A 20590-nucleotide genomic window follows, 5' to 3' on the forward strand; every position below is an offset into this window, starting at 1 on the left:
TGCTGGCACGTGGGGAGTAGGAAAAAATTGGACGAGACAGTGACCGAAAACGCCGATGCCGAGTCTGCGAAATAAGCTTAAGTAATCAATCAGGCCTCACCGGCCCGAGTCACTCCTCCTCGCCTCTTCAAATTCTACATTCCATTCCAGTCCCTCTGGCCTGCCTGGTCGTCAAGGCCTTTATTGAACTAGAGTATGGCTAACCGATGTCTTGGCATCCTCGGAATGATATAATGACCAGCATCATACGATCCGATGCAAGCCGTCGGACTGATCAGCACCAGTTATGCGAGGCGGCCGACAGAATCATCATCTTGGACTTGAATGAATCCTCCGGGCCCGTCCAGATCCAGTCTCGGTCCAGTCCAGGGACCTGTCCATGTCATCTCCTCCACCCCGGACCCTTACCTTCGTCCCATATACACTACGGGGAAACCAGTCACACCGCGAGACTAACCTAGAGGGGATATGGTCTGTGCAAGGCAACATCTACCCCTCCATCTCCTTGTCCATTGGCTTTGCACAGACCACTTTGACTTCGAGGTCTCGGTATGACTGGCTTCCCCGTACGTACATGGCAGGTAAAGTTCCAGCCAGGGACGATCGTCGACATCGCCTTTCACGCATTTATATCGCGATTCCTTGCGGCAAATACTTTCCTTTGTCAATCATCAAGTCGCCAATTCATTTGTATTATACTCACTTGAAGTCGCACTAGCTTATAGACATACCACGGAAAATGGCTACTATCCAAGATGACCAGCAGGTCCCAGTCGTCCCTGACGACTCAAAGTCTCGACTCAAGGAATCTTACGATGCCATCGCCCCAACCTACAATGATTGGAATGTCGAACAAACCTCTGTACGCATCGAGTACCTTGAAAAGATCTTGGAAAGGCTCCACACCTCTACCTCGTCGGAGCAAAAGTTGCATGTCCTAGAGCTAGGCTGTGGCTGTGGCGTCCCCGTCTCGGAAAGGCTGTTGATGGTGCCGGGCATTTCCGTCACCGCCAACGACATGTCGAGCACCCAAATCAAGCTGGCCAAGGAAAACCTCGCAAAGTACGGCACTGACCGCATCTCGTTTATCGAGGGTGACATGATGAGCCTCGAATTCCTCGACGGCTCTTTCGACGCCATCGTCGGCATGTACAGTCTCATCCACCTGCCCCGGGAAGAGCAGAGTGAGATGATTCGTCGAATTGCAAAGTGGCTGAAGCCCGGTGGCTTCCTGCTCGTCAACTTTACCTCCAAGAACTTGCCTGGTCTCGTCATGGAAAACTGGCTCCATGAGAAGGGCTGGATGTACTGGAGCGGCTGGGGCGCCGAGGGTACTTTGGACAAGATCAAAGAGGCTGGCCTGGAGACGATTGAAAAGGACGAGATCAAGGACGATGATGATGTCACCTTCCTGTGGGTGATGGCGAAGAAATAGGCATTTGCGCATTGCCTCTCGTCATGGACATTGTCGGAAGATCTGGAAAGACGTCGAGCTACCTTACCTGGAGAAGATATTGTACTATGCAGTACCTTGCCAATACTGGGGTGGGGTGGGCTTTCGGTTCAAATGTACCTTGATGTTCCTGTACCTATCTTATCACAATAGCGGTATTGATCACGGTTGGAATTACGAGTACTTGCTAAAGTCCAATTTCCAGTGACATTTTTCATCGTTTTGCAGACTATTCCCCCTGCACTCCCCAAACAGACTTGGAATTATCAATGGTCATCTGCGGGCGCAACATATTAATTAATACGATAGAACAAGCGTCTTGGTAAGGAACATGAGGACCCGGCAGGACCGGAGATCTGGTTCTCGCGGGGATGTGGTCTGTGCGCTCGCTCGACGAACAAGAAGCTTACTAACGTCGCCTTTGTCAGAGCTCCGTGGCGTTGGCCCCTTACCAAGCCTCACATCAACAACTTCCCTTGAGTTCGACGCGATCCCCTCACCTCCCTTGCTACGCCTCTTACTACCTTGTAATCTTCATTTCTTTTTCGCAACTTTCGGACAGCAAATTTACGCCAACATGAAGCTTTCTCGCCTTCTTCAATTACCAGTCCTTCTGGCCGCATCGACGCTTGCGCCGTCGGTGCTGGCCGAGCATACGAGCAACTGGGCAGTTCTTGTCTGCACATCGCGATTCTGGTTCAACTACCGCCATTTGGCCAATGTCCTCTCCATCTACCGTACCGTAAAGCGCCTCGGCATCCCCGACTCGCAGATCATCCTCATGCTGCCCGATGACATGGCCTGCAACCCGCGCAACGCATTCCCGGGAACCGTTTATAGCAACTCGGACCGCGCGGTCGATTTGTACGGCGACAACATCGAGGTCGACTATCGCGGCTACGAAGTCACGGTGGAGAACTTCATCCGATTGCTGACCGACCGCGTTGGCGATGAGATGCCCCGCAGCAAGCGCTTGCTTACCGACGACCGAAGCAACATTCTTGTGTACATGACGGGTCACGGAGGAAATGAGTTTCTGAAGTTTCAGGACGCCGAGGAAATCGGCGCCTTTGACCTGGCCGATGCGTTCGAACAGATGTGGGAGAAGAAGAGGTATTACAAATCTAAACCGCCAAACTGTTGCGACAGGCGCTAATTGTTCAGATACCATGAGATCCTCTTCATGATCGACACCTGCCAAGCGAACACGATGTACAGCAAGCTTTACTCCCCCAATATTATCGCGACCGGTTCCTCTGAGCTCGACCAATCATCCTACTCGCATCATGCCGACAACGACGTCGGCGTCGCCGTCATCGACCGATACACGTACTACAACCTAGAATTCCTCGAATCGCAAGTCCAGGACTTGAGTTCCAAGAAAACGGTCGGCGAGCTGTTCGATAGTTACACCTACGAGAAGATCCACTCCCACGCAGGCGTGCGCTACGACCTGTTCCCCGGTGGCGCCGATGCCGCGCGAAGCCGTCGCATCACCGACTTCTTCGGCAATGTGCAAAATGTCGAAGTTGACAGGGCGAAGAACATGGTTCTCGACGAAGAACTATTGGAGCTCAGTCAGAAGATTTTTGCCCTGAAGCAGCGGGCCGACGAGGCTGATGCCGCTGCGAAGAATGCGTCGTTGGTGGAGAAGGCCAAGGTTCAGACTCCGAATGCGAAGGTGCAGGCCAAGAGGGTCAAGATGGCCCAGCCTTTGACAAATGACAACTGGTGGGAGAAGAAGATCCTTGGAGCCACTGCTTTGGCTGGCTGTGCCCTTCTTTGGGCTCTGGGATCATACCTCGAGGCCCCGAAGAAGGCAGAGGATAAGTCTAAAACGGCAGGGCATAACGGCCATGTTTCCGTGAATTCATGATTGCTTTTCGTGTCCTGTTTGATTTTACGTATTCATTTGACTTTTATGAACTCGCATCCAGCCTGGCGTTTCGCGGAGCAGGGAAGGGGTACTTCAGTCCCGGGGGTTTTGTTTACATCTCAATTAGTAACATTGGGTCTGCGTGACTCCAGCTAAAAGAATGACCGATATTATATTTTTGCATCACTATTGAAGCTTTACAGCGAGAGTCTGCTCCATAACTGCAACTGTAAATGAACCTGGGATGCACCCGATGCCATTGCCATTTACCCGGAGTATTTCCAGTCGGGCGTCCCTGGGCCGTTCACCTGCCTCACCGAAACCCTCACCGAGGATTTCACTCCCAAAAAACTTGCATGAATTCTTGACCAGTTGCGTCTTGCCACAGCCGATCGTCGTCAACACATCCTTCATGGAGGACCGTCGACGGCCTATTCTATGTGAAAATGGATAAACTCAAGGTTAGTGTACTATGGTTTTCAATGTGTCCAGCGCGTCCCGTGTTCATACTGCGCACCTTCTCTGCAGGCCCTGCCACCTGCCTGCCTCACTTATATCGGTTTCATTCGCCTGCCCGTAGCCTATTGTAAGTGGCAGATGAATGCAGACGGGTCGCACATTATAAGAGCTTAATCAGGAAACTCATGCATGCTCATTGCATCCTTACTCAACCCTTCCCTTTTTCACCCGTCAATATGCCAGTGACATGAGTCTCTTTCCAACCTCATGAGCTCCCACGCGAGATAGAGACTAGTCGTCAACCCAGAAGCAGTCATTGCATGGCCTTGATGCATGGAAATTCCCCTCATAGCACACCCAACCAGGCGACTGAAGTCAGAAGTCATGGACGACATATTCGCCCTATCAAAAACCCTCCACTCCAAATATTCAGCCTCTGATAAACCGCTAACACGACACACCGGCTACCAGATCCCACCTCTCAAGACGCTCACCATTAAGTCTCGGCCGCTGACGAGCCATGCGATCACCTTCTCCTGTGACGCCGAGCTGGCCGTCGCCGCCGACGACTCGGTCCACGTCTTCCTCCCCGAGTTCCCGACGCTCGAGGAGACGAGCAATCCTCCCGCCCCGGCCCCCAAGGACGATGCCCCGACAGCGGGGAGAGGTCCCGCCGACGCGCACGATGGCGAGAAGACGTCCCGGCAGCAGTACTACACCTACATCCTCCGCATCCCGACCTCCCGCAAGCCCGATCCGCGCATGAACGCTGCGCTCTTCTCCGCGCAGGGCATCTCCGTGCCCTCGTACGAAGACGACTGGGCGGCGTCGACGGGAGGAGCAGAGGACCCGTCTTCGGCGTTCGAGGGCGTCGGCTCCGGCACGGTCACCGGGTACGGGGCCTCGCTGAACCAGGTCGTCGCCGTCGAGTGGTCCCCCGGCGGCGTCGGGCGGAACCTGCGCGCCGTGCTGGCGGTGATGCTCACCAACGGCGCGCTCATCGTCGTCGGCGAGGGCGGCGGCGGCGGCGCGGTCGACCTGGGCGCCAGGATGAGGAACTTCAGGGACTGGAGGATCCTCTGGGGAGTCGGCGCGAACCTGCCGCTCCCCGACTCCGGGGCCGAGGACGGCGCGTACCTGCCAAAGGACAAGATCCGGTCGTTTGCGTGGGCGAAGCAGCTTGGACCCGGGCGGGCGCTGCTGGCGTACGCGACGGATGAGGAGGAGATTGCTGTGCTGAGCGCGCAGTACCACCTCCCGAACGGAGACAGCGACGATTCGGATGCGGGTTCGTACATTTGGGAGATTGAGGAGGTTGCCCGATTCGACGGCAGAGGCCCGCATCCGAGTTCAAATGTAAGTCCCATTCATTTTGTTGCTGCCGCCTGAAATCACTGAGATGGCTAACTGTTCAAGATCATGGACCCCGACTACATTCCCTACAGCTCGGCATTCTCCCTTAAATGGGGACCCTGGCTTCACTCCGGTAACGCCAAGACTGCTGTTCTGTCCTACTGCGCAAAGAACTATGTCGGCTTCCGCAGGATCACGATCTCTGCTGACTGGGAGCTGGGCGCAAGCGTCGAGGTTGGTGTAGAGGAAGCGGACGTTACAGGCATCTGCACGAACCTCCTGTCCGATGCGTTCGTGGAATGGGAGGACGCCGTCTGGGATCACGATGGTGTCAAGGTCTGTCGGGGCGTCATTGCGTCTCCGTTCAAGGCCCTGCCCTTCCAAGTCGCGCTCAACGGGCCGGAAGGCACAGCCAAGGAACCCCATGCTACAAGCGTTTGCAAGACGACATATCCTGACGACACAACCTCATTGGACGCAACAAACCCCATCTCAAGCAAGTCTATCTCGGTTGCTTCGTATCTATATCCCACCGCTAACAGTTTACCGTTAGGTCTCATGATTCACCCCCCCGATATGGCATCCCAAACCAAAGCGCCCACCTACTCCCTTGTCCGTCTCTCGGCAACGGCAACAAACGACAACTGGTTCCAGCAAAGCGCCAGCGATCCTTCTGCTTCGACTATCGAGTCTCTCCCTAAGTGGGCTGAGACGATCTCCTCGGTCGTCAAACTATCTGTACCGGTGGCCATGCTCGGTCGTGGTGGCGGGGCAGCGGGAGGAGACGGCGAGTCCGTCGCCTCGGGGGATGACTCTGATTCGGACGACGACGATTTCGATTTGCCGGAAGACGCGGGCGAGCAGATCCACCCGCATAGAGTACGATTGTGGGGGATGACAATGTCGCCGGCAGGCGGGATGAGCGCTGTGCTGGTCTCTCAGCACAGCACGCAGAAGCCGGAGAAGTCGGTCAAGACGAAGGTCATGTTTGGGGGACGGTCTATCTCCGTGGCGGCGCCCCCAGCCGCAGATGAAATGGACGTCGACGGCGCCGAGAATGCTGGCGGGGAGGGAAGTATGAGGGCGTACTGGGAGAAGCAGAGTACCGAGGCCAAGATGTGGGATTGGATGTACGGCGGCGGACCTGCTGTCCCTGGAACGCCGGGGTCTGAAGGCGAGGCGAGAGCCGGCGACGTCTCGTTGAGGAAGAGGTTCGAAGAGGTCAAGACGCGCCAAAGATGTGTGTTTTGCCAGTCCCCTTTGACGGACGAAGGGAAAGAGTCTGTTTGTGAAAAGGGACACATTTTTGGTAAGTTTCTTTCAATTGTCTTGTCATTGTTTGCTCGTTCAAGGGTGAATTATGCTGACATGGAACAGCTACCTGCGCGGCGACGGGTCTTGCGATCCTTGCGCCTGGTATTTCCAGGGCTTGTGCAGTCTGCGGTCTCCGATGCCTTGTGGCAAAAGAGGTGTCCAAGATCGCGCAGGAGCATTTGGGCCCCGATGTCAAGATTGAGGCCTCGGGTGAGGCGTGCGGTGGATGCGGTGGCAAGTTTGTGGTATGAGCAGGTTTGGATTTGATGTAGGGGGTAAACCCGATATTAGAAGAATTGAAAGACTTTCATAAGGGATACGAGATGTGCACCGGTAGTACGTGTATTATGCCTCCGTGCTGAATCCAGCAGTCTGGCGCATGCCTGGCTCATCTGCCTGCCCCATTTTTGAGAGAGTTACAATGTGCGACGTGAGCATTGTGTTACACACCAGGTTGCTGGCTCTCACCTCATGCTAGTTTCTCACTTGCTAGACTGGGTGCGTCAAGCAAAATAAAGTCCATTCAGGTATCAGTGTATTACTTGCATCACAAATGAACCCGATCTCGTGTATTTGTGATATGCGTTGATTCATGGGTGGCTGAGTTTGCCATGACTGTCTACCTAACCTAATCGATAGACTGTGTGTGTGCCTCTGCCTCCCCAAAAGAATTCCGAGTTCATGCCGCAGTCCGTATTATCATGCCCTTCCAATGATTGCCTGCGATGTTATCCCGTACGCCTCAGATCTCGCGCTTGTTCATGGTGGTCTTGTGACCGTAATTGTCGTAACAACCAAGGGCGCCGTCCTTGAGCCAGATGCCGTAGGCTGGAATAAGAGAACACAAAAGGTCAGCCAAGGTAGGTTCCAAAACGCTTTGAAAGGAATGGCAGGTCATGGGAGCTTACAAAGGTTGATGTTGGACATTCCAGAGAGGTCGCCCTCGCACCAGCATCTCAAGATGACAGGGTCGGTGCCCGACTTGCGGTCCTTCAGACCACAAGTTCTACAGTTGTGGTTGCCACTGTTTTGATTTGTAAGTTATTTGGAGAGTAGGAAGAAGAAGGGTTAGAAAGAAAGAGGGGGACTCAACTGGTTAGCCCAGGCAAATTCGCCGTTGAAGTTGGCAAGGCATTCCTTGAGGTCGAGCGAGGTCTTGGTCTGAATGCCGGCATCGTTCTTGCAATCGGCTGAAAGAACAGTCTTGAACTGCACGATGGGCTCCTTGTAGTCCTTGTTCAGCTCGATGTTGGTGCAGGTCTTCTGGAAGCAGTCAGACTCAAGAGGGCATTCGCGCTCGGCCGAAGCCATGGCGGCGAACAGCGAGAGGACAGTGGTGATGCCGAGGACCTTCATGACTGCGGTTGTTTTGATGAATGGGTGGGCTTGTGTTGATGAAAGAGAAAAGATCTCGAAACCCTCAAGGGATGTAAGGTAGGCGAGGGTCGTGACGAGATACGGGGAATGTGGGAGGAAAAGATAATTCTCGTGAGTTGGGGGGTTTAAATATTGTTCAAGGAGCGACCCAACGACCTCAGAACGACCTCCTTCACGTGACTGGCGGTGAAGATATAGGCAAATGGTGATTTATTTCATGCGAGGTGGGAGGCAAACCGCTGCGAAGGAAAGAGCGGCTAGTGCTGCCGCTGCAAGTGCTCTTTGAGTGGAAGGGAAGGAGGCAAATAGGCCAAATGGAACTCACTTCCACCAAATCTGTGCAGCAATATATTTCTAGGAATTTATCCTGTATGAACTACATCACGTCATATGATGATTGTGAACTGAACTCAATGCTGCATCGATTCTGGTTTCTGGGCAGTTGAAAATACCACATGTTGTAGACCTGACCTCTAGCTAGCCAAATGCAAAGGGTCATTTCAGTCCAAAGACGCCGCCACAAACAAAAGTAATCAGTATACCCAGTAATTTGCTTCTTTAGAATCTACACATTTGTTAGATGATACGTTCCATTTGTACCAATCTTTGTCTGTAGTCCTACGCTAAGTCTCGTGAAGGCTGAAAGCCTTGGGCAAGAGAAGGTTGCAATTATGCAGGGGTGAAAGTTGGGCTACATGACCACAGAATTTCAGGTCTTGAAGGCGTAGGTGTGACAAGATTGATATTACTCCCATTGAACAAGGGGAAAGCCTATTAGGATCCACCCTGAAGAACCGTGTATCTCTCGATGAAGCAATCGAATCCACACCATGGCATTTCTACAAAAGTTTCTTACAAACAAAAAGGTCAACACATCACAGGAGTTGATTATACTGGATCTATGCATAAAAGTAAAAAGGGTGGCCTCGGCCGGATGAAAGAGGCGAATAATGCTCCTCTACGATGCGACTATCTTCCAGGCGCTTCTCGAGAATCGGTTCTCGGGGTCGTACTTCTTCTTCAACTCCACCAACCTCTTTGCGTTCTCCCCAAACCCTTCCTTCACTTCCACGTCCCCGCTGATGTAGTTGTTGTACTGGCCGACCCCGCCAGTGTCGCCCGTGTGGTTTCTACCCTTGATCTTTTGGGACAGCTCCCGGTTCCAGCCCCTAATCATCCCGTCCTTGGCGGGGTCGGTCCAGCAGGTCAACACCATGCAGTCGAAATAAGTCCCGCGGTTCGAGTACGCCGTAGCCCCAAAGGGTACACTCGCCACCTTATCTTTCTTGTAGATCTCTACAGCAAGGACGCTGGCTCTCATGTCGTTGCCATTGGCCGTCTCCGCATCGACGCCAGTATAGAAATCCTTGGCCATTTCTTCCCACTTGCTCAGCTCGAACGGCGCGGTGAGGTTCGTACCCCCGGTCAGTCGTCTCGCGCCAGGCCCTTGCAGCTCGTCGATTAGGGTGTTCGCCACCGGGTAGTCCATCTCGCTCGTCATATCCACCAATGGCCCAGCCTCGAACAGCCCTTTGAACAGCGTCTCCTTGGCTTCTTTCTCAGTACCGTTGTGGAAAGGCTGGACGACAATCATGGGGACTGCGTCAGGCCCAGGTGGGCCGTAAGTGAATCCCATCACGAGGAACTGTCTCCCATCCATCTTCGCCACAAACTCGTTCGCCCACGCCACAAGCTCGGGCAACTTGGACACCGGGAACATGGCAGCACCAGACCACACTCTCCCCTGAGGGAACGTTTTCGAAGTGAACCGTGTGACGACCCCGAAACTCGCGCCCGCGCCTCTGAGCCCCCAAAAGAGGTCCGCATTTTCCGTCTCGGACGCCGTGACGATCGATCCATCGGCGAGCACGGCTTCCACCTCAACCAGACAGTCCACAGCGAGACCGTGCAACCCACTCAGCAAGCCCTGTCCGCCTCCAAGAACGAGACCCCCGACGCCCGTGTGCGAGACGGTGCCGCCGACGGTCGCGAGACCGTGCTTCCACGCCTCGGAGTCGACGTCCTTCCAGGTGCAGCCGCCACCAAATGTGATGAGACTCTTCTCGACGTCGACTGTGACGTCACGCAGGAGCCCTAGGTGAATTACCAGTCCGCCTTCCAAGGAAGAGGTTCCTGCCGTGGAGTGGCCGCCGCTGCAGGTGGTGAAGGGGATGTCGTGTTTCGTCGCAAAGCGGATCGCCGACGAGACATCTTGAGCCGACCTCGGCTTAATGACCAGGGCCTGGTAAAAGTTCAGTCACTGTGCAGATGCGGGCGGCCCTGGGAAACTGGATGCTTACCGCGGGTTTGATGCAGACGATCGACCAGCGCTCCAAGCTCGCCTCGTACCCCTCATCACCGGGTAACAGAACCTTGCCGCTGATCTCTGCCCGAAGGGCCGGTATTTCTTGAAGCCATGAAGCCATGAAGTCTTATTTTAGGGGAAATTTTAATTCTCTCTACACGTTTCCTTCTGTTCACAAAGTGTCGTCGCCGGTATTTAAATCTTGGTGCTGAGGTGTCAGGTAGCTACCGTATTCGGCGCTGACATGTCCGCAGCCCCTCCCGTCTCCACTTTCTTTCCCGTTGAACGTTCTACACAATACTTTAATTGGCGAAAACAGGAATGAAAGCAGCAGGGAACTATGGCGACTTTGAACGTCATTGGGTATAGCAAATGCCATAGCCTTTCTCGTATCGGACAAGCGCTAATCATGACAATTAAATCCATGCGAAGGGTGTTGACGGAAACCCCGGAAGGAAACGTTGGCAAGTGGATTATTAATCTGTGTCTGTCCGTGTCAACCCAACAACTGTTCATATTCTCGGAGTTCTCATATGAGAGATTAGAAACTCCCTTCTTTAATTTATAATTCCACTAGGTGAAAAACCAGTAACTGGGATAAAATTCCTAGCTTAGAATGACTATGAGTAAAACATTCGTTCAGTGAGACATCTTGAACTCACTGCCAGCGGAAGACGGTCCACGCCGGCTACGTTGTAACTTACAAGTGGCCAATGACATTAGCTGCCAGTCGAACGAAGCAACCTAAATCCGTTCACACAAGTGAATGATAAATTTGCTAATTGGCGTTAATCAGGGGTTTGCCCTTTGTGAGTCTCAGAGAATATCTGTACCGTACAGAAGCTTAAATTGCTTCCCCGGTGACCTTCCTTTCTACAATCCAGGTAAGTGCCAACCCAGCACTAATTTTACTACGTGTCCTGCGGAATAATTTGAGTCTGGGGGCAGGCATCATTTTTGTTGAGAAGTGTTAACTTGCAGAATGGTTGTTTAAACACGGCCATTCTCGTACAAAAATACTTGATGAAAACTAGGTAGAGACACTATCTAGCTCATAGGGCCAGTCGTTTAAAACAGTGACTGTAAATTCATCATATCTAGTCCTATAATCTCGCTATTTCCCCGGTCCGGAGAAGGCAGAGTGCCTTTTTGGCTTTGTTGATCTCACAGCCGTCCGAGATGCCGTCATAAAACATCCCAATGAGAATATGAATTTTCCCTTGAACAGCCGTGGCCGCAGCGGTGCGGCTCCAAACACGGCGGATAGGCCGAGAACAACCTCCCCTGGTTCAAAGTTGATCCCAGTTACTCGAACAAGAAGACGTGTCCGGGTTATAAGCGTTTGTCATTATATAGTCAAGAAGCCCGGGGTCGCCCCTTGCCAAAGACCAGTTTTCGGCTGCCCCACTGTGCTTTGTGCTCGTAGTCCCAGAACCTGCCAAATCGGTGTAGAATGGCCCAAGTATGGCCCTAGTCTTGAAAGTGAAGAGCGGATGGTAGTGGGGTTGAACGTATCTCCCGCTACGACCTTTTGCTGAACCTATGCAGCGGCCGGCCAACCAGTCTGCTTCCGTCAACACTTGCTTTTTTTCAAAATCTTGGCATTGCAAACATGTAGCCCTCCGAACCGTGGACCACGATGTAAGCGAAGGGGGGGTTTGGATATTGGTGATGTAATGTAACTTTGCAGCGGAAATTGTTACCAGACTCGCGTAAATGTGTGCATCCGCCCCGCGGGTTCGGCCTTGGGTTCACCAAGTTGCGCCAAGACTCACGTTCGACCCCGCAGTAGCGTAGCACCGGGCTGTCCCCAGGGGCCTGTCGATGGCCAGGTAGTTTACCCCAGAGTGTAGTTCGATCTTCCCAGATGCGGAGGCCCCCCGTACGAGCTGCACGTTTACCATGAATATCAGCCGCCTTAATTGGAGGAAAATTGGCGAATAGGTTCACCCAAGAGAAAGGAAAAAAATCACGACTCCGCGCGCCGAGACCCCCGAGTGGCCTCATGGCTATAGCCGCTCGGCACCTCTTGTCATAGATTCGAACGGGCGAAAAAATGTGGGGTCCGGCGGTTTACTATGTAAGTCGGGGGGGCGCGCGCAGGCCCTTTCCAGTCTTGACGAGGGAGCGAGCTCAGGGAAAAGCCGAAACCGCCTCTCAGACGTGATGATGATGATGAAGGCTGCGTCCAACTGGCCGCTGGTGTTCTGCGCCGGCCTCGCCCTGTGCGAGGCCCGGTCGCTCTGGTCGTCGGTCCCCGCAACCTTTGGCGGGAAGAGCGCCGACACGTACCTGCTCAAGGCCGGCTACCCCGTCGGCAACGGCAAACTCGGGGGTGAGTCTGGAGACGGGGCGTCCGGCGGGTTTGAAGTCAGTCCCAACTAAACCATGTTTTCTTGCCAAGCCATCCCATTCGGCCCGCCCCATGCGGAGAAGGTCAACCTGAACATCGACTCCCTCTGGGCCGGCGGCCCGTTCGAAGATTCCGTGAGTTCCAGGCGCCGGTCAGGAGCGGGTTGAAGCTGACAAAGGGGGCACGCCCATTCAGAGCTACACGGGCGGCAATCCGACGGAGCCCAAGTACCAGGCCCTCCCGGAGATCCGCTCCACCATTTTCGAAAACGGGACCGGAGGTGAGTCTTGCTCCATCTTGAAAGAGCGCCGCGCTTGAGGGGGGGGAGGGTTCGCTGACAGCTCCGCAGACGTCTCGCCCCTGCTCGGGTCGGGCGCCCACTTCGGCGCGAACCGCGTCCTGGCGAACCTGACCGTCGCGATCGACGGCGTGGGCAACTACACCGGCTACCGGCGGAGCCTCGACCTGACGACGGGGGTGCACTCGACCACGTTCGCCGCGGGCGGGGCGGCCTACGAAGTCACCCAGTTCTGCTCCTACCCGGACCAGGTCTGCGTGTACCATGTCGCCACGGAGGGCCCCGCCCTGCCCGTCGTCAGCGTGGGCTTCGAGAACCAGCTCGTCCCGGGCGACACGTACGCCGTGAGCTGCGGCGACGGCCACGTCCGCTTCGCCGGCGTCACCCAGCTCGGGCCGCCGGAGGGCATGAGGTTCGACTCCATCGCGAGGGTCGACGGGGCTGCCGCGAGCACCAGCTGCACGTGCTCGGGGGCCCTGAAGGTGACGCCGGGGACGGGGCAGAAGGCGCTGACGATCGTCATCGGGGCGGAGACGAACTACGACCAGAAGAAGGGCAACGCGGCGAGCGGCTACTCGTTCAAGGGCGAGGACCCGGGCCCGGCCGTCGAGAGGCTCACGTCGGCGGCGGCGTCGAAGCCCTTTGACGCGATCCTCGGGGACCACGTCGCGGACTACCAGAAGCTCCAGGGCGCCTTCGAGCTGGACCTCCCCGACCCCCTCGGCTCCGCGGACACGGAGACGGCGCAGCTGTTCGCGCGGTACGACTACACCGACGCCGGCGACCCGTTCCTCGAGGCGCTGCTCTTCGACTACTCGCGCCACCTCCTCATCGCCTCGTCGCGCGAGAACTCGCTGCCCGCGAACCTGCAGGGCCGGTGGACCGAGGAGCTGTGGCCGTCCTGGAGCGCCGACTACCACGCCAACATCAACCTGCAGATGAACTACTGGGCCGCCGACCAGACCGGCCTGGCCGCCACGCAGCTCGGCCTGTGGGACTACATGGAGGACACGTGGGTGCCGCGGGGCACCGAGACGGCCCGGCTGCTCTACAACGCCACCGGCTGGGTCGTGCACAACGAGATGAACATCTTCGGGCACACGGCCATGAAGGACGGCGCGAGCTGGGCAAACTGTGAGTTTTTCCGCCGTCCCCCCATTGCCCCTCGGTCCCCATTCCGTTCCAAACGTGCGCGTTGCTGACCAACCCTCCCTCTCCCCTCAAACAGACGCAGCGGCTGCTGCCTGGATGATGCAGCACGTCTGGGACAACTTCGAATACACGCAGGACCTCGCCTGGTTCGCCCGCCAGGGCTACCCGCTCATCCGGGGCGTGGCGGCCTTCTGGCTCACGCAGCTGCAGGAGGACGCCTTCTCGGGCGACGGCACGCTCGTCGTGAACCCGTGCAACAGCCCCGAGACGGGCCCGACGACGTACGGGTGCTCGCACTACCACCAGCAGATCCACCAGGTGCTCGACGCGGCGCTCCGCGGCGCCGCCCTCGTCGCGGAGCCCGACGCCGCGTTCGCCGCCGCCGTCGCGTCCGCCCTCGCCCGCCTCGACAAGGGCGTCCACGCGGCGTCCTGGGGCGGCCTCAAGGAGTGGAAGCTGCCGGACGCGTACGGCTACGACGGCAGGTCGACGCACCGCCACCTCTCGCACCTGGCCGGCTGGCACCCGGGGTACTCGGTGTCGTCGTTCCTGGGCGGCTACGCCGACGCGGCGATCCAGGGCGCCGTGCGCGAGACGCTGGTCGCGCGCGGCATGGGCAACGCCGCCGACGCCAACGCGGGCTGGGCCAAGGTGTGGCGCGCGGCGTGCTGGGCGCGGCTCAACGAGACGGACCGCGCGTACGAGCAGCTGCGGTACGCCGTCGACGTCAACTTCGTCGACAACGGCCTCAGCATGTACTGGGCGACGAGCGCGCCGTTCCAGATCGACGCGAACTTCGGCCTGGGCGGCGCCGTGCTGAGCATGCTCGTCGTCGACCTGCCGCTGCCGCACGACTCCGCGGCCGAGGCCAGGATCGTCGTCCTGGGGCCCGCGATCCCCGCCCGCTGGGGCGGCGGGAGCGTCAAGGGGCTGCGGGTCCGGGGCGGCTGGGTGGTTGACTTTGGCTGGGACGAGAGCGGCCTCGTGACGGAGGCTGTTGCGAGGCCCGGGGGCAAGACCGGAGGCGGCGGCGTCCGGTTTGTCAATGTTCGAGGGGCTGCTCTCGCCGAAGTCTAGACATGACGGTAATGGCCCCCCCGGCTGGTAGGTGGTTGAGCAGATGGAAGTTCTGGGATAAGGGGGTTGGTTGGGGGTTGGATTTACCGGTCAAAAGTTGGTGGTCGATATTATATAGACGCTGTCACACCTGGATTCGCAGTTCAGTTGGCGAGCCAGATCAAGTAATCTTCTAGAATAAGTCGAGCAAGCAAGGCTCACATACAAAACAACAATGCTTCTCGTACATGTTGAATTGACGTCAGTTGAGTGATCGTCCACCGCCAAGTACAACTGGTCCCCTGCGCCACAGATGTTCTTATAGCACCGACAGAGAGCTGTAGCGAACCAGAGTGGAAAGACACCGCAACAAGTGAGAGAACGTCAATGCCAACGTTAACATCAAAACCCCGCGCAAACGAAAGGATAACAAGACGCATTCATGAATAGAAATCCAATTTTCAGATTCCTTAACCTAGTTCTTTTTTTGAATTTCGTTCCTAGCAAGGAAATACCACATCTCAGTGGCATGGGCAGGCTTGCCGTAATCTGGTCTTGGGGCCAACGTCTACCGCCCGACCGCAACGCGCATTTGATCGGTCATACTCTTTTTCCTTTCTCTCTTTCTCTCACTCATTCTCCCGCAAAACTCGTTCGCTTCCTCCTCCCCTTGCGGCAACACTCTAAAAAAAAAAGCCCTACAAGGCGGGGGGCTCATGCACATTTCCTCCAACGGCATCCCCCACCCCCGGGTGGGTAATCTTATATGTACAAAAGGAAACAAGCTTTTCCTTGAAGACAAGACATTATACAAATAACAGTTATCGCAGACACGCTCGAACAGATCTTTTTGATAGTCGTACAGTAGGAAAGTTGACAGTAAATCAAAGTCGTGACAGATGTGGCTGACTTAGCCAGCAACGCCGGAGGCGGGGTACCCTATAGAGCTTTGTCAGCAGATGCCATGAGTTGGGAACAAGAACAGAGGAAAACTTACACCATGAACATGTAGCAATGATGGCGTACAGACAAATAAGCTGCAAGCCCTCGAGCCAATGACTCTTGCCGTCGCCAATCAGGTAGTTGACCAACAAAACGGCGACAAACAGCACGGCGACCTGAAACAGGTCGAAGCTAAGCGTCATGTCGTCGTTGCCCATACCCCAGCCGATAATGACCAGTAGCGGAATCAGGAACAGCGCGACCTGCATACTTGAGCCGACGGCGACACCAATGGCGAGATCCATCTTGTCCTTGATGGCGACCGTCACGGCCGTGGCGTGCTCGGCCGCGTTACCGACGATGGGGAGCAGAATGAGACCGACGAACTCCTCGCTGATGCCGCCCTGCTTGGTGACGTAGTCAATGGAGCTGACCATGGCTTCGGCGCAGAAGGCGATCAGGACCGTGGAAATGGTGAGAGTGCCGACGGCAACGAAAAAATGCAGCTGGGGATCCTCCTCCTCTTCCTCCTCCTCCTCGTGGCGCTGCATCATCATCCTGCTCAGCTCCTGGCGCTCATTCTCGCCCTCGCCGCGGACGCCAGTCTGCGCCATGCGCGCTCCGGTACCGGCCAGCCCGCGGGCGAGCGCGCCCTCCTTCAGCCCGCCGCGGCTCCACGGCTTGGCGGCGACCTTTTGCGACTCCTCGTTGAAGATGGCGTTGTGCGTCTTGAGCTGGAAGAAGAGATATGAGGCGTAGATGATGAGCAGAATAACGGCGGTTCCGCGCGAGAGAGCAGCGACGTTCTTGTTGTTGTCGGTTCCGTCGTTCTTGTCGAAGACGGTGGGGACGATGACGGAGGCAACGGCGAGCGCGAGGAGGGATGCGGCAGTCTGTGCGACGGTGGTGTTGAAGTACTGCTCGGATCGGTTGAGTCCTCCGAAGAAGAAGCAGAAGCCCATGACGAGCAAGAGATTGGAGAGGATGGAACCGATGAGGGATGTCTGGACGATGAGAACCTTCCCTTCGGCCAAGGCGAGAATGGCGACAATGAGTTCGACGGCGTTTCCGAATGTTGCGTTGAGGAGACCTCCTAATGTCTCGCCGGTTCGCAAGGCGATTTCCTCGGTGGCGAATCCCAGCATGGCGGCCAACGGGATAATGGCGATGAAGTTGACGACGAATACGGCGATCTTGTTAATGGAACCGACGTAGCTGATGGCGATACCGACGGGGGCGGCCACTATCAAGACGTTGATGTATGAGCTGAGCAGTGTCCGTTGGAGCTGGTTGGCGAAGGTGAAGGGCGCCTTCGGCTGCACGTGGCGGATGAAACCCGATTTTTGCTTCTTGGGCTTCTCCATCTCCTCGGGAGGCGTGTTGTCCTCCTCCTGGGCTCCATCTGTCTTGCGGTTCCTCAAGATGCCGTTTTCCGGCTCCTTGTTCTCGAATACAGTGTCGCCGCTGCCGCTTCCCGTCCCGGACCTAGTCTCTTTGCTCATACTCCGCACAGTATCGGAATCTCTGGGGGCGGGCTCGCTCTGGACGTGGTGTATCGGCTCATCGGTCTCTGCCTCCTCTGCCGCGGGCACCTCCCGCTGGGCCTCGAGGTTCGCGCCGTCCCAGGTGGAGCGCTTATTCGGGCGGTTATCCCAGGATACGTGACGAAAGGGGTTCCATGTCTGCTCCTGACTCCGGCGGCTGAGGCCGTGAGCTTTGCGTTTGATGTCAAAGTGGTTGACTGAACCGATGATGTTAGGCATGGTCAGCAATTGGCAGCGAATAGGCGACGCTGGCGCTGTGAGATGGTCGGGGATGAGGACGAGGAAAGGTGAAGTGAGGTGAAGGGGAATGGTTCGTTAAGTGAGATAGGGTAATGACGTGAAACCCGCGGTGTGGAGTGCAGGTGGGAATAATATGGGGAGGGACGGAGGGGACGGGGGGTGGACGAAGATTAGTCGAGTCCGCACTTGACTCGGCTGCAGGGGGGCACAGATGATTTGAGGAGGTGGGTAGGGAGAGGCCAGAACGGTGGGCTAACGAATAGGTAGTTTCCCACTCTTTCAAAGGGGAGAGGGGGGAGGGTGCGTGGGAAGTGGGACTAGGAGAGAGGGAAAAATGAAGGGAATAAAAGGAGCAGGAAACAAATTATTTGTGTCGTGATGTGGTTGGTGATGGCGTGTGGAAACAAGGTGTGTTTTGAGGGTCTTTTTTGCCTCGCGGCGGGTGACGATGCAACGGTGACGGGCATGGGGGTGGGCGGGTAATGATGCCGGGCTCTTTTCACTTACAGGTGTTCATGCTGTGTGCACTGGCGGTGGTGGTTTGGCGTGGTGTGTTGGTAAAATGCCTATGCTTGTGTTTGCGGCCAAGATCGGATCGCTTCAGATCAGCGCTCGAAAGTTGAGACGAAACGCGAACCGAGCTATGGTCTGGGGGTGTCGAGTTGTCGTTGTCGTTGTTACCCGGTTTCTCTTTTTCTTTTTTTGCTTTTTATCGACTGTCGAAGGAAAGCCGTAGATGTCGTTGTCTCTTATGGCGCAGTCGTGAGAGCAGGAGACTGTGGCGCGGCGGTCGGCAGAGAGGCCTCCTTGACAATGTGTCGTCGCTGGGTTGGGTGCCGGAGATGAGACGGGTCCGAATGGGCTTTGGTCGAGATTGGCGGTGGTGACTGCAGGTGCTAGCTAGCTAGCTACCAAGGCGCCACGGGGAGACGCGCAAGCCAAGGCCGGGTGCCGCCGCTACTATGGAGAATGGAGATGGAGATGGCTGGAGGGAAGACGCTGCCGTGGGCGTTGCCGGGCTGTGTGCTGCTGCGTCGCCGGTTTGTTGGATTCGCAACGGCGGATGTGTCGACCAGAGTAGCGTATGCACCTCGGTGAGGCTGTGCTGCGGAAAAGTGGGAGCGAGGAGACGAGTGCGAGTCGTGGTCGGCGACTGGTGGTGGTAGCTCCTCCTTCGGTAGCTAAGGCGAGCAAAAAGGTTAAGGTAGGCTGAGTTAAGCTGGTCTGGCCTGGTCTGGTCTGAGCTGTGAAAGGTTCAAGGATGATGGGGGTGAGGATTGGGGATCAAGGCAAAAGAAAAGGGATAAATTTTAAAAAGAGAAAAAAAGCTTTCCTGTTGTTGGAAGGACGGGAGAGACAAAAGATGAAGGGAGTGAGGGAGCTTTACCCTTTCTTCACCTGAGCTTGAGGGCGCTAATTTACGCAGATGGTATTAATTACTAGCTAGCTACCTTAGTACCCCCGTAAGCAGGCGAGGGAGGGAAAGCACCGGTGGACAGGATGCGATGCACTCGTCGGGCTGGGGCCGTTTCACACCACACGCCTACGTCAGACTCTGTGTTGCTGTTATTGCTGCCACCACCTTGGGTGTAGCGCTAATTTCCCTGAATCGACACCTTCACTCTCGCCTATCCCATTCGGTTCGAGTCGACGTCGTAGCTCCCACTCGCCTCTGTGCCCCGATGCCAGTCTCGCGGGTGTCCACCAGCCAATATCGTGCCGCCAAAACACCCGGGAAAGCGGGGGGGGATAGTTGGCTAGCCATTTGCAGTTGCGCCCCCTTTTCCCACTTCCCTCGCCCGGTTGGTTGCTTGCATGTTTTTTTTTTCCTTTTGTTGTGTCTCCCTGTACTTCTCCATCGGGCCCCATGTGCCCATCAAATGAGACCCTTGCCGTTGAAAACCGTCCAATTTCGAGCGTATTGATACAAGGAGTGAAGCCCAAGTGAAAATAAAAAAACAAAATAAAACAAAAACCAACTGCGCCCGACGTCGTGTGCGTTGGGAGATGCAGGAATGTCGTCAGCGAACCCCGGTGACGTGCCAAGCCGCGCCACATGTCTTCCAATCCTACCCAGCCAGCCCAGCACACCAAGAAAAAAAAATGCCACCAAAACAAGCTTCCGCCAAGCCCAAAAGACCTCACCTCAATTGTAGCCAAGCAACCCTGCCAAGGCGGTAAAAGGCGATCTCATCGCCTTGGCTATTTGTTTCTTCACGCGAGCGACAGGACGGAATGAGTGCGAACACCGTTGGCGACTTGTGTCGGGAAAAGAACAGCATCAAAAAATGAAGCAAGGAAAAAAAAGTCTAAGCCTCCCTGTGAAACGGTTGTATTGTTCTGCAAGCCTCTTCCCAGTCACCGTGGCACATCATAGCATCATCGCACATCTACCTACCCAAAGTCCACTGTCGGGAGCGGAATGACATCAGCCACACCTTGACTGCAGCGCCCAAATCTGCAAGCCAGCCACACCGATCAATCACCCCACCATCTTCCAACCCGCGACCGCCAGCCAGATCAGGAATCCCATGCATTAAAGCCCTTTTCTACATGTTCCCCCTCCATGGCCCAAAGATTCAAGGCGCGAGCCGGACAGCACCGGCGCAAAATTCCCAAAGGTTTGACAGGGGAGGATTGGGTTTAGGTTGACTGAGCCTTGGGCAAGCAGTTTTGCCTTCCCTTCCCCTCCCTCTCCCTCCCTCCCTCCCTCCCTCCATCCAGGCACGCCAGGCCCGGCCCTTAGTGGGAAACCTTCAAACGACGATGCGATAGGTTTTGCCGCCAAAGAAGAAAGAAGAAGGATTTGAGTTGTTTGTCCCCGAGTCAGATTGGGTCTAGACAAGCCCCCCTCGCAGGGCCACGCCT

At 55.9% G+C, this 20590-nt stretch overlaps 7 protein-coding genes across 7 annotated transcripts; 4 read left to right on the forward strand and 3 right to left on the reverse strand.

Moving 5' to 3' along the window:
• Positions 1-739: 739 nt before the first annotated feature.
• On the forward strand, positions 740-1435 carry EsH8_IX_000440 (S-adenosyl-L-methionine-dependent methyltransferase; the record flags this gene model as incomplete). The annotated part of the gene is made up of 1 exon (XM_083266776.1): positions 740-1435. One exon carries the CDS (start codon positions 740-742, stop codon positions 1433-1435), a length of 696 nt encoding a protein of 231 aa, XP_083130341.1.
• A 595-nt stretch (positions 1436-2030) lies between these two features.
• Positions 2031-3329, forward strand: EsH8_IX_000441 (peptidase C13 family-domain-containing protein; the record flags this gene model as incomplete). Its single annotated transcript, XM_083266777.1, has 2 exons — positions 2031-2566; positions 2618-3329. The coding sequence occupies 2 exons, from the start codon at positions 2031-2033 to the stop codon at positions 3327-3329; spliced, it is 1248 nt and encodes a 415-aa protein (XP_083130342.1).
• Positions 3330-3775: 446 nt separating this feature from the next.
• On the forward strand, positions 3776-6706 carry EsH8_IX_000442 (uncharacterized protein; the record flags this gene model as incomplete). Its single annotated transcript, XM_083266778.1, has 5 exons — positions 3776-3790; positions 4260-5144; positions 5205-5637; positions 5695-6450; positions 6519-6706. 5 exons carry the CDS (start codon positions 3776-3778, stop codon positions 6704-6706), a joined length of 2277 nt encoding a protein of 758 aa, XP_083130343.1.
• A 491-nt stretch (positions 6707-7197) lies between these two features.
• EsH8_IX_000443 (CVNH domain-containing protein) lies at positions 7198-7811 on the reverse strand (the record flags this gene model as incomplete). Its single annotated transcript, XM_083266779.1, has 3 exons — positions 7198-7283; positions 7364-7461; positions 7549-7811. The coding sequence occupies 3 exons, from the start codon at positions 7809-7811 to the stop codon at positions 7198-7200; spliced, it is 447 nt and encodes a 148-aa protein (XP_083130344.1).
• Positions 7812-8790: 979 nt separating this feature from the next.
• EsH8_IX_000444 (FAD-binding oxidoreductase) lies at positions 8791-10258 on the reverse strand (the record flags this gene model as incomplete). The annotated part of the gene is made up of 2 exons (XM_083266780.1): positions 8791-10074; positions 10133-10258. The coding sequence occupies 2 exons, from the start codon at positions 10256-10258 to the stop codon at positions 8791-8793; spliced, it is 1410 nt and encodes a 469-aa protein (XP_083130345.1).
• Positions 10259-12303: 2045 nt separating this feature from the next.
• Positions 12304-15017, forward strand: EsH8_IX_000445 (glycoside hydrolase family 95 protein; the record flags this gene model as incomplete). The annotated part of the gene is made up of 5 exons (XM_083266781.1): positions 12304-12472; positions 12542-12624; positions 12686-12770; positions 12840-13922; positions 14017-15017. The coding sequence occupies 5 exons, from the start codon at positions 12304-12306 to the stop codon at positions 15015-15017; spliced, it is 2421 nt and encodes an 806-aa protein (XP_083130346.1).
• Positions 15018-15906: 889 nt separating this feature from the next.
• On the reverse strand, positions 15907-18239 carry EsH8_IX_000446 (Sodium/calcium exchanger protein-domain-containing protein; the record flags this gene model as incomplete). Its single annotated transcript, XM_083266782.1, has 3 exons — positions 15907-15935; positions 15994-17679; positions 18230-18239. 3 exons carry the CDS (start codon positions 18237-18239, stop codon positions 15907-15909), a joined length of 1725 nt encoding a protein of 574 aa, XP_083130347.1.
• Between the last annotated feature and the right edge of the window lie 2351 nt (positions 18240-20590).

This window comes from Colletotrichum jinshuiense, chromosome 9, assembly GCF_051148585.1.
Source record: "Colletotrichum jinshuiense chromosome 9, complete sequence".
Lineage (NCBI taxonomy): Eukaryota > Fungi > Ascomycota > Sordariomycetes > Glomerellales > Glomerellaceae > Colletotrichum > Colletotrichum jinshuiense.